At 50.0% G+C, this 12316-nt stretch overlaps 1 protein-coding gene across 12 annotated transcripts in view; it reads right to left on the bottom strand.

Annotated features, from left to right (window-relative positions):
• The window catches only part of LOC121592444 (myocyte-specific enhancer factor 2), a 55344-nt gene that overhangs the window by 9643 nt on the left and 33385 nt on the right, over positions 1 to 12316 (bottom strand). For 9 of the 12 annotated variants that reach the window (XM_041913881.1, XM_041913871.1, XM_041913882.1 and 6 more), the window contains one exon: positions 1 to 637. In XM_041913881.1, coding sequence (XP_041769815.1) covers positions 1 to 54 — 54 coding nt within the window. In that variant the 5' untranslated portion in view covers positions 55 to 637. Of the gene's footprint in view, positions 638 to 915; positions 1180 to 8183; positions 8731 to 11265; positions 11708 to 12316 lie in introns of those variants that run through there. The other 3 variants (XM_041913874.1, XM_041913876.1, XM_041913877.1) reach the window with 3 other exon arrangements.

Raw genomic sequence — 12316 nt, 5'->3', positions numbered from 1 at the left:
CTGCCGGTTCCGTTCGTCCGTTATCCTGGAAATCTGTATCTTTTTCCGTCCCATCGTGAGTGTGATGCTCTGGGCCGGCTATTCTGGCTGCTTCCCGTTCGCAATCTAGACGTCCGGCGGTTCGGCCGTAACTGAACGCTGCCCGACACTGGTTCTGGTTGTGGAGAAGAGGTTGCGTACTGTCTCCTCTCTCTCTCTCTATCTCTCTCTTCCGCGCGGTGTCTCCACCGGATAAAAGTGTTGTCTTTCTTGCTCTACTTTATGGCACAGGTTGGTGTGTAAGTACTAGTGTGCTACACTACTCCGCAAATCCGCTAGAACTAATGATACCGCATCACCCACTACTGCTAGTAGCTAGGGCTAGGGCGCGTGCTGGACTGTGCAGCAATTGAAAAGCTCCTTCCTGGTGTGACCACCTGGGGACAGGCTGTGTTCCTGGGTCAAGATCAAGGGCGCCCTACTGTGCCCCCTTCTCCCCCTTTGTTGTGCTATTGTGCGCGGTTACGCTGACGTGTGGCACTCGCGGTTCGGGCACTCCGTCGTCGTCTCTATGCCATGCAGGCGCATTTAGAATGCACTATCGGTGACCACTTGGTGGAAGCGTTGCAGCACTAAGACGACACACAAGCACGTTGCGCTGCAAAAAAGGTAGGAAGAGAGAAAAAAACACACATGAATAAATAGAAACGCGTGCGCCCATTTGTACTGCCGATTGTTGAGCCTTGGCAGGGAAGCGAATTTGCATGTGCATATGCATTAGTACATTTGCCCGTGTTTTCCCCCAAGCTGTTTAGAACGTTTTTTTGCTTCCACCTTGCCACTCCCTGCTGCCACACACACACACACAGCGCTGTTGCCGCCTGCTGCAGATCATAAACATTCGATGTCGTGTGACATTTTTAAAAGCATACTTACAGGGGCAACACCACAGCAAATGGAAGGGAGGCAAACAGCGGTAGCATAAACGGTGGTACAAAGAGGATTTAAATGCGAAACAAAGGGCAAAGGATTGAAACTGCGGCAATCGCATTGTGTTTTCACGGGGCCACACCACCATTTGGTCGTATGAATTTAGTCGTCGTTCCCTTTGTTTCGCCACTCACTTCTACAACAACAACAGCAACAGCACACAGTAGAGGCAGAATTTATGCGAGCTTTTCCCAGCGCGCACGCGAATTCCACCAGCCTACTCAGGTCGGTTGTTAGGGGAGGATCAAGGGAAAGGACCAGCCAGCTGGTTTGATTTCCAGAACCTTGGCAAACGATGGCGTTTTTCTCGCCCCACCGACGGCCTACTGCACACACGTTGCCACGCGAATATTTTTGCATATGTTTTTCTCACTCTCTCTCTCTCTCTCTCTCTCCATACGAAAGTGTTTAGCTCTTTCCCCCATCCACCAAAGGGCCAAGGTGAAGAGAGCAATAATAACAGCACCGACCGGGGACACATAAAAAACAACAACGGGGAAAACATACACACACTCAGAACTTCCCAAACTGATCGATACGTTAATACCACCGTGTTCCTTCTTGAAGGATATGGAATTGAAGTTTCCCCACCCTCAAAACTGTTGGGTCAATTCCCATTCCCATTCTCTCGTGCCTGTCATCATGTGAAGTCGGCATGGTATGGTCGATGATGTGTCGATGCCTACCCTACGCATAGCGCTGGAGCCCCCCCCCCCGGAATGGTGGTCCCGCAACGGTGCTAACTAATAATTCAAATCCAAACCCGCCTGCCCGGTCTGCCTGGCCGATAATTATTGCTAAATTGATTGTCGCTTGTTTTCACGTCGTGATGCCAGTGTTTATACAACAGCGGCTGTGCACAAAACTGGAATTCTAGACACGAATGTGCGCGCCAGCGTTGGGCGAAGGTTGGGGTTTGTCAATTGTTGACTGTTACGATTTACACCGTACGAGATGAAGTGGAACTATGATGGAGTTGTTTCAGTTCAGGCTGAAGACACAAGTATCGCGTGTGAACTGTGGGCCAGAACACCGAAAACCAATCACCACATCGTCCAGACAGGGAATAGTTTCTTGTGCCAACAATCATCTTAACAAATGGTGTCCGTTAGGTCTGCAGACAATAGGAAATTGGAACGATCTTTCTCAGACAAGTTTTAAAAATTGATAAAAAGCACCAAATGATTCTGGTTCTATTGGGAGACCACCACACACACACACACACACATCGAATTGCACACTTATGCTGTGACGACAAGCATAAGTGGAGCAAAGATACACAGGATGCCAGTAGTTGATCTGGCCAAGAGTCCCATCTCCCCCAACCAACGGCGCATATCGACACAAAGCGGCAAGAAACGGGCCCCGAGACCAGCAAAAGTACAACCGAATGTGTGTTGGTTGTAGGACGAGGGGAGGGGGGAGGGTGGAGGGAGTACAGCTCTTGCTTGCTACGACGGACGAACGATGAAGACGACGACAACGACGACAACGACGCGCGTTTTTGGCACCGATCCGATGTTAGGTAAGATGCCTTCTCGTCGGACACACGGACACGGCGCGCTCGAGGAAAAACATCATCCCACTTTCCTGCTGACTCGCTGGCTCTCCTACCGAATCTACCCAAGGGGAGGCAACTATCCTGTGGTGGCAGAAGAAAACCATCAACCGCAAACCTTTCGGTGTGATGTGAAATCGAGAAAGGGGAAGTAGTAACTGATAAGGTTATTTTGTGTGGAAAGACAGTATTTTTTAAGAAAAAGTATTGTAATAGAAACTCGAGCAGAAATTTCAAGGCTTACTACCACACAGATCTCACATGGATCGCTTGGCAGTGAAGGGTTCAGCCAAGAGAGAAAGAGAGAGCAAACGATCAGCCAATTGCCTCCCAACAGACCAAGACGGTATGCCACACAACCCCAACCCCACATATCCCCGCGTGTTACACTCGTGACTTTTCCGAGTTGTCAACGGTGTCGCTACAGCTCCGTGCCATTCCACACACCGCACACCACCGTGGGTGACAGTTTTGCTCCACGACGTACTCGCTCGAGAATGCTGTGTCTATGTATCCGCGCCGTGTGTATGTCTTTAACCTCCACACCTTGGGGAAAAGGTGGGAAAGGGATTTTAGTCAACGGAAAGCGGACGCTTTTCCAGATGAAACTCTCTCGACCGCACCGAGGAAGACAAACCCGTCACGGTTGTGTCTACTGCTGGTGCTGCTACTGTTGACGACGACTAAGACGACAAGGAGCTGTTTTTCTTTTCGATTTTCTTGTTGAAGTTTCGTTCTTTTTCTTTCTTTTATCTTTTTTTTTGCACATTTTCCACCGCCACAGAAAGCGCTGTTCTGGATTGATTTAGAGACATTCGTGATTTCTCGACTCGCTGCCCTCCTCCGCTTCCCTGCTTTGCTGATAGCGATTCCATGTCACATTCAATTTACCCCTCTCTCTCTCACCCTGTCCTTTGAGCATTGCTCGTACTTAGTCTGCATCTGATCCCTCTGCTGAGGTAAAACACAACGCGGCAAGCTGCCAAGCGCTGTTCACGACGCTTCCTTTCCAAATTCCTCACGCTCTGGGGGCTCGCTGACGGGCGCGTGAAGAAGCCCGTAATCGATTGAATGTAACGTTTTTTCTTTTCTTGGGCGTTATTTAATCCCTTCTTGCCCTTCTGACGGGAATGGAAAAGCCAAACCGACGCGGGCACCAGAGTTCGATCAAGCAGCAGCATCTTTCAACTCGCGATCGCGATGATCGCGATGAAAAAGGTTACACGCAGCAGCGCACGTTTTCTGCAATGATCGTCGTCGTCTTGCGGGAAGAAAAACACTATCCCAGCGCAGCGGGGTTTCTTCTACATGTGATTGTCTTTTTCTTGCTCGAGCCGTTCACCCCACAAAACCACACACAGAAAAGGCGCGCGCGCGCGCGGCCATTTGTTTGAAGGTGTGTGTTGGTGGTGCAAGCGCGCTTGGTGTGGTACATAAATCGAATGGAAAACGATGGAAAACAACAACACACACACACACACACAGAAAGTGTACGATCGTCTTCATCTCCTCTGGGTGGGATGGGACACGGCGGGAAAAAGCAAGAAAATCAGTTCGTAACGCGGTGTGGCATGAATCCTCCTCTCCTCCCAACGTTTACTGTCCTATCAGACCCCCACGATCGCCCCCCCCCCCACCCAATTTCCCCAAGTAATGCCTTCGTCGTGTACATAAACACAAACACAACGGCGTGTTTTTGCTTCACCGTGTGGGATGTGAACGATCGCCACCATCACCCATCACCGCCGCCATTACAGCTCAGCGCATCACAATTTCCTTCGCGCGCGCTTGAGAAATTCAAAAACATCTTCCCCCCCGCACTGCTCCCCTTGTGCTACCCTTTTTTTTCAGTCGGAAAATTCACGCAAAACCTGACTCAGTTTTTCAGCCGCAAGATTTTTTCGTGCTGCCCTTTGCTTGCTCTCCTCTCCTCTCCTCTTCGCATTTCAGCTTCACATTGCTAGACGGCTCTACACTTTATGGCGTCTCGTTTCGCTCTTCCCTCTGCTCTCTTGCTCTTTCTCTCTAAAACCCCCACAACCTCATGCATGCTCTCTCCCTCCCCTCATGTTGCTCGGGGGACGGATCGTATTCGGTTGCAGCTGTCGGCGGTGGTGCTGCTGCTACGCTGATCTTTGTACTCGGCGAAAGCGACACAACATACGGCTCTCCACCCTGTGTGCATTGGTCGTAGAAGAAGAGGAATAAAAAACCCAACAACCACACACACACACGCAGAGAACACAACATTGCGCGCGCGGAAGACGGCTGCCGCGCACTGTGGTAGCGCCTTTGCGCTTAAGTCACCAATGCGCTCGTTCCGCCGTTGGCTCGTGCGCACATACACACGGTGAGGCGACGACAGCGCGGCGACGGTGACGGTTGTAAAGATTCTTTCCGTTTGTTTTATTGTGTGTCTTTTTCACGGGATGGGGAGGTGAGGGTTTTTTTCTGCGTGTGTGTGTGCGACTGTGTGTTAATGCTGCGAGGAAAATGTATCCCAACAGCACAGCGCGGAACGCACAACGGAATGGTACAGCTCTGGGTCCCTCTCCCACCTCACCCCGACAGACCTCACCTTTCGTGCAGGAAAACATTAAGCGTGCAGGGGGAGGGGAAATAACGGGGAAAGTCGAACCGAAAGTACGTTTGACGAAATGTCTTCAAGAAGAAGAGTGCGATACACTGCCGTAAATGCGGCGTACGTCTCCCGGTACGGGGCGGATGGAAGAACGACCCCAACGGGAGAGAGAGAGAGAGGGAGAGAGAAGGAAAGGAAGGGCAAAAGGCAAGAAAAATGGACAAGTCAACCGACGTTAATGTCTGAAATGAACGAAATGAAACCCCCACTGTACCGTTGCCCCGCTGCCTCCACCTGCCTTCCTTCCTTCCTTCCTTCCTTCCTTTCTTTACGTTCCGGTCTGTAGGCGCGGGATGAAACATTTTATCTCCGCTCGAGCCGAAAACGTGGAAAAAGAGTTTTCCTCTGTCTGCCTCGACCCCGACCGTTGGGAGGTTTTGTTTTTGCTCGTCCCGCGGCCCCGGCACCCCCCCCCCCCCCTTCTGCCTTTGGGTTCTTTATCGTCTTAACAAACGACAGAGAGAAGGAGAGAGAACACCCCCGAACCGCGGACCCATCATCGGAAAAAGGCGGGGGGGATACAATTGCCTTTGCCGTACATTCATCTTTACAGCCATCCATCCATCCATCAACTGTGAACGGCTCCATCCATCTCGACAACAGCGGCTCTCGACTATCCGCCCTTAACTTGCCCACCCAAAAAGCCACTAAAGCGCACCTCGCCGTTTCGACGCGTTTTGTGTCGACTCGAGGCGTTGTGCGTCTCTTCGGGACACAATTCCATCTCGAACTCGGTTTTGTGCACACCCGGTTGGTTGGCCCGGTTGGTTGGGGCGCTGTCTGAGCAAACGGACACTGCAGCTCTCTGTGTAATAAATATGAGGGTTGTAATATTTTATATACAAATGTGCAAATCGCAACGACAGTCCTGTACCCCGTACCGAGAAATTTGAAACACTGCCTGCGGTAATGGAGGCGCCCGGTCGTTTCTGAGATAAATGGAGGCGCCTTGTACCTTTCATTACTCGGCACACTTTTAGATGATTGCTTGGATGTGAGGAGTGTTTTCCCAAACGAACCATAAAAAACGGTTCGTTTTTAAAACAAACCCCCGAAAAGCTTAAACTGCCGATGCTGATTAAAAAACGTTCCCGTATTAAATTATAATATTTCATCCACACAAAACTCTTGATAGATTGCTAGTAGAGCTTTACAGAGATTTCCAAAGGCAATCCCAAGCCCAAGCCCCGAGAAGAACTGCCTCTATTTCTTTGTAAATCGTGCCTTCTTTTCAAGAACATGCAAAATGTATAATCCGCTAAAAAATCTGCTCTCAGCGTCCGGTTTTTCCCCTAATCTTTTTCCTTCCTGTCCGCCGCTAGCAATTCACGAACGCGGCGAGACGAGGTGCTACTACAATAAGCTCTTCGATGATGCTAAAGCTCGGGGATTAATGCCGTTAACGATAACTCGCAACGACGGCTTTAGTTTCGTTGCTTACGTTTTGAAAATTTGCACTCTCAAGCGCCCTCTGCCTCTGTGTGTGTGTATGCTTCTGTCTATCGATTCGACCGTCCTTCGCCTTCAACCTTCAAAACCTTCAACCAGCGAGCGACGACGTCAAGGATCCCGGGAGGGCGCGGTATAACCTATAAGAACACGACCGGTTACCGGTCAGTAAAGCTGTTCGCTCTACAGCTGTTCCACCACCACCACCATCCTCATGATGGTTGTCCATAATCCTAACCTCAACCACATGCCCTCTCGCTCTCTCCTTCTCTCTCTTCCCTGTTGTTTAGCGAGACCGAGGCACGACCTTCAAGTGCCACGGGGTAAAGAGCCATTTTCTTACCCTTCTAGGTAGTGCAGTGGCCGACCCGACCCAACTGCACAAGATTCACGACCACTTCCTCCACGCAAGTCACACACACACACATATGCCGGCGGCCGGAAACATGAACAGCGGGGAAATACGGGAAATATGCTGTAAATTTCCATTATGCTTTCAAATAGCACCATATCCGCCCCTGGGACGGGAAGGTTTTACCGGAGTTCGACTTTTCTCACACACACACACCCACCCACCCCCCTCCAGCCACCCAGTACCGGGGCGGATGTGGAAGCGACTCACGAGTGCGTTCGAACGGGACGCAAAATGTGGAAACGAATGTAGAAAAGAGAGAAAGAGAGAGAGAGAAAGAGCAGCGATCGCAAACCTCGGCTGCTCGGCAAAATGGAAGGATATGCGCCTCATCGCGCTAGTGGCGAAGCGCAAACAACCGTCCTGAAAGTCACACACACCGACACATTCACAATCCAGAGTCTACTGAGACCTTTTCGGAAAAAGGCGGCGAGATCTTTTGACTTTCGCGACGAAAGAAGCCGGAAGCCGGTTTTGGGTTTCGCTTCTTCCTTCCACAAACTGCCAGCCCAGGGCAAAAGGTGAAGATTTTGCAGCACTTATTAGCGTGATTGGGGCTGTGTTTTGAATGGAGGGTGAAGCAAAGTTTCTCCAGCAAATTAAATTTAATAAAAAAGAATTATGAGCCGTACGAAACATGGGGCGCTTCAAACACAAAAAAGTGGAGAGAAAGCACCACGTCCTTTCACGTCCGTGTGTGCGTGTGGAACGAAGATAACAATGAACATACACACACACATATATACACCACCCGGCATACACAGCCCAGTCCGCCACACGCTGAAGGTCATCACAATTGATTATTTATGCTGGCCTTCCCCCTTGGAAAATCCGTTATTTTCGACGGCGGAGAGGGCGAGCGAGCGGGAACGCAGCGAGTTAGAAAAGAATGAAAAAATAACGATTTTCCATCCGTAACCTTCCATCCTCCGACCATTCTTCTCCTGTTGCATGTTTTTTTTTCCTTCTTCTTGAAGACCCCCAGAAGCTCGCTTTGGCGCGTTATTCATTCAATGACTCCTGTTGCTCCTTTGTGGTTTCACACAATGCTACTGTTGTGTACCTTCTTCGTCGCATCAACATCATCAACCAACTCAACAACCAACCAGTGTTGTCTGTTTTGTGGTGCCTTTTTTCCTATTGCTTTTTATTACCTGCTCTGTTCTCTCTCTCTCTCTCTCTCTCTCTCTCTCTCTCTCTTTCTCTCGCTGTGTCCAGTCGCCTGTGGGTGCTGATGTTTGCACACGCGCTATTATGCAACGTCGGTGTTGGTGGTGGTGGTACGTAACAGCGCTAGTCGAGGTACTCGGCCGAGCGACTTCTGCAATGCCATGACGAACTACTACGGCCACTGTTGCCCCGTTGCGTGCTAAGCATGTAGTGGTGGTGACTACTGCCAGGTGATGATTGACATCCGCGTGGCTTTGTTCTGTGTGTGTTTTTGAGTGCGTGTGATGTTGCTATGCTTCGCCGGGAGGACACTGCTCAGAACAGAACAGCCAAGGGGGTAGCTGACGTCTTCTCGCCGCCTCGCGAACACGTCAACACAGGTCTTGTGTGGTATATCTTCTTCTGCGGGAGCGGTTGTTCCGTTTCACTTTAGCACAAATTAACACTTTCAAGTCGTTTGATGCCAGAACAAAACAAAAAACATTCCACCAGCCACACTCGACAACCCGTCGAACGCAGTGGTTCAGTTCGAATAAATAATTAATACCAGAGCAGTTCAGGCGCTGTGTTCAGTGTGTTGCTGCCGAAGAGCTTGTAAAGCAGCACGACTGTAAAGAAACAGCATAAGCACATGATTAAACACACGCACGCACGCACACACTCTTCCTATAATTAGGCACCGACGCAACAGCCGCTTTGAAGCGAAGTTCTTTGCCACACAACTTTTCGCTGTGACGTGTAATAATTTCCCTACCAAAGTTTTAATCCTTATCCACCACAAACCCTCGACTCTCCTTGGCTGAAAGAACCTTTCCAATTAACACACAGGAACGCACACACACACACACATGCGTCACAGTTCGTTACGAATAAGGTTCTTGCGTTCGTTGGCTTCAACACGGCAGGCGAACCGTTTCTCTTCGCGGCTAATCCTTTCCTTGGCATTGGCGCTTTCTCTCACACTCACCATTGGCTTCGCCTGAGGGTTGCACAGAATGAGGTTCGCGTTGTAACGACTGAGACACACGACTCTGCTGTTTGTGGCGGGCAAATTAATGGCCAAAATTGGATTCGATTCGATGGAGTTTGAATCGAGCGTAAAATTGGAAAGCTTCAAACTTCGTTGTTCCGTTAGCGAAAGGAATTCCTTGACGAAGTATGCTCCTTCTTAAAGCTTCCAAAATTTGCCATTAGGAAGCCTAAACAAGCGACAAACACTCTCAAACATCCACTAAACATTGTCTCAAAAGAGCCACACCTCAGGTTGGGTGGTGATGGACGCCCGTTGGTCCTATTTTTATTTGCCAAAAGGGATTCCCCGAGCAATGTGTAAAATGCCGTCGGCGCATCAACAAACGGTTCACAATAATGGACCTTCCTCAATAGCGTGGTGGTTGTTCGGGAGAGGGGGAGGGTAAAACACAACCCAGACATTGGTATGACTCTGACCCACTGGCAGACAGAGCGGAGGGGGACAGAAATAGCCCCCGAGAAACTAATAATAATATCACACACGCATGCCAATAATAACCCCACAAAAGCCAGGGAGGACACCAAGGGGGGTGGGGGGGGGGGTGGTGTGGACAGGGTAGCTTCCTTGGTAGGTGGCTTTGATGGTGCAGCACAGTGGCCGCGGTTCCATCATTCTCAGCACAAAAATTGCATACTACTACTGCTTCCCCACCCGAGACCTTGACGGCCGCTGAGAGGGTCTGGTCATGGGAGGCTCTCGCTCGGGGTTTTGGTTTGTTGTCGAGTTTGTACGGTATGGCCAACCAGACCCGCAAGTGTAGGATTATTTTTAGGGTTGGGATTTCCCTCCACACTATCCAGCATATTTTTAATCCACGCCGTCGTCTATCATTGCCCGTCTGGCAAGAGGAGTTTGTTGACGGTTGTTGATGCTTTTAAACCACGTGCTCTACTACTACGTGAGTGCTTTTGAGCAGTTCGGAGCAACAAACAAAATAGAGGACATGTATCATTTCGCTTTCTGTCTTGCTAACATTTTGATATTAAGATCTTAATGGTATACTAAACGAGAAGAGATCTTCTTTAAATTGTTACTGTGCGTGTTTGTTTGCACACAAGATAGCTCCACACGATCTGTAAAACGGGGTTCTCCAAATGTCTGCCACAGAGTTTATTATTCCTTCCTCTCCAGCGCACCGAATATTTGCACTTCCACCATTCAAGGTGCACCCCACCAACTGCGCTCCCCCCCTCGACCAAGGGTAAATCTTCTCCTATCGCTTCTTTTTTTTACGATCCATAGATAAGCTTCTGTCACCGGATGGACACACACGCTCTCTGCGCTCTTGTCTGCTGATAAACGAACAGATGCAAAACTCCGCCGCCGGTCGCGCCGTGACGCTATTGTTTGGTGACCCTTGCTTTAGCAGCCTTTTTCTAACACGCCCGCGAACCCTCGAAGATGATCAGAACACCCGTCGTCACTCTGTCTTGCTGAAACATGTCAGATTGTTCGGTTCTTCAATCTCCGAAAACCGAACCGGCACATACAGATCAATGGAACTGCGGACCATTTTCGTTAAGCTCTTTGCTGCCCGTGTTGTTTGCCGTATGCAAACAATCTCGTCCTCTACCTTCTCTGCCTCTCTCTCTCTCTCTCTCTCGCTCTATCACCTCACCGAGTTCCGACGGGCGCCTGGCTAGACACGGCGCTTTCGGCTGTGTGTGTTTTTTTAATTCGTTGTTGACATATTTGCATCACAACACAGAGACTGACAAAGGCGGACGCACGACGACGACCGAGATCTATCTCTCGCACTCAATCGCACAAACGCGAGAGGGCAAAGGGTAGGTGGGTGGGAAGGTGTGTGCCCGTGCGACAAAAACCTTCGACGACGCTGGCTGCTGCCTTTTAGCTGCTTATTTGATTATTTTGCTGCTTCACTCCCAATTCTCACATTCGCGGACTGCACACACTTTATCGCGCATCCCCCTGGCGCGGAGACCCACCAAAACGTTATCGCTCACACGACCATAGACACACACACACACATACACATAACACACAAATGAGGGGTACCAAACCATACACACCACAAGCGAAGAAGACCACGCGCCGCGCGTCACGGTTTTGGCAAATGCTGCTCTCTATGTGTGTGTGTTTTTTTGCTTCGTTGGGCTACGCACGGACTCTACTTGTTCGTCCGCCCGTCCGTTGGTCCGGTTGTTTTTGGCGGATTACGGATTTTCACGTCACTTTTCGCGAATGTTAGCGGTGCGCACACGAGAGAAACCGGCCATCATCACTACTGCTGTCTGCTGTGCTAGATGCAAACACACACACTCTCTCTCTCTCTCCTTCTCTCTATTTTTCTCTGTATATTGCAACGGTCACAGTAGCAGCAGCAACAGCAGCAGGACCACCACACAACACCACCAAAGGGCCGAAAAAAACCGAACGGGGCCTGGGCCAGCCGCACACAACACAAAAAGCACGTCCGTACCGTACGCGTTACGATCCCAGAGTGAGCCGCGTGGGTGAGAGCGATGTGCCCCACAGCTGCTGTGTGTGTGGCGGTGAACCGAGCTGAGCGAGCCGAGCTGAGCGCAAAGAGTGCCACGCGAGAGCGTTGCGAGCGTGTTACGGCGCGCTGTTAGATAGAAATTTCTGGCATTTCTATGGGAGAGCGGTATCTACGCTCTCTTTCGCTCTTTTGCTTCCACCGCACGCGACGTCATTAGCTCCACTATCGGTGATGTGTTTGATCATCTTCTTATCACCGTGCCAAGTGATGAGCGGACAGACAAGCAGCGCAGCGCGTGAGGTGAGAATGAGCTGTGATTCACCGTGAGCACCGCTCTCGCTATCGTTCGTCGCTTAGTTAGTTCTTTAAGATGTTCGTGTATACATTTTAAATGATTATAATGGTTGTTTAATAGACCATTTCAGCATACAACAAGTACAAACGATACATTGAAGTCAGAATTAGTCTTAACAAAAGGTGGACGGAAAGGAGAAGCTGAGAGATGAGGGAAAATTCCATCAATTTGCACATAGTCTCACACTCTACCATATACACAGAGCTCACATTGTACATATGTTTTAGAACCTCGTGCAAGTCCTTCATTCCTTCCTTTTCTCACA

This window comes from Anopheles merus, chromosome 2L, assembly GCF_017562075.2.
Source record: "Anopheles merus strain MAF chromosome 2L, AmerM5.1, whole genome shotgun sequence".
NCBI lineage: Eukaryota > Metazoa > Arthropoda > Insecta > Diptera > Culicidae > Anopheles > Anopheles merus.
Note: the sequence above shows the minus strand (reverse complement) of the source record. Positions and strands in the feature narration are given on the sequence as shown.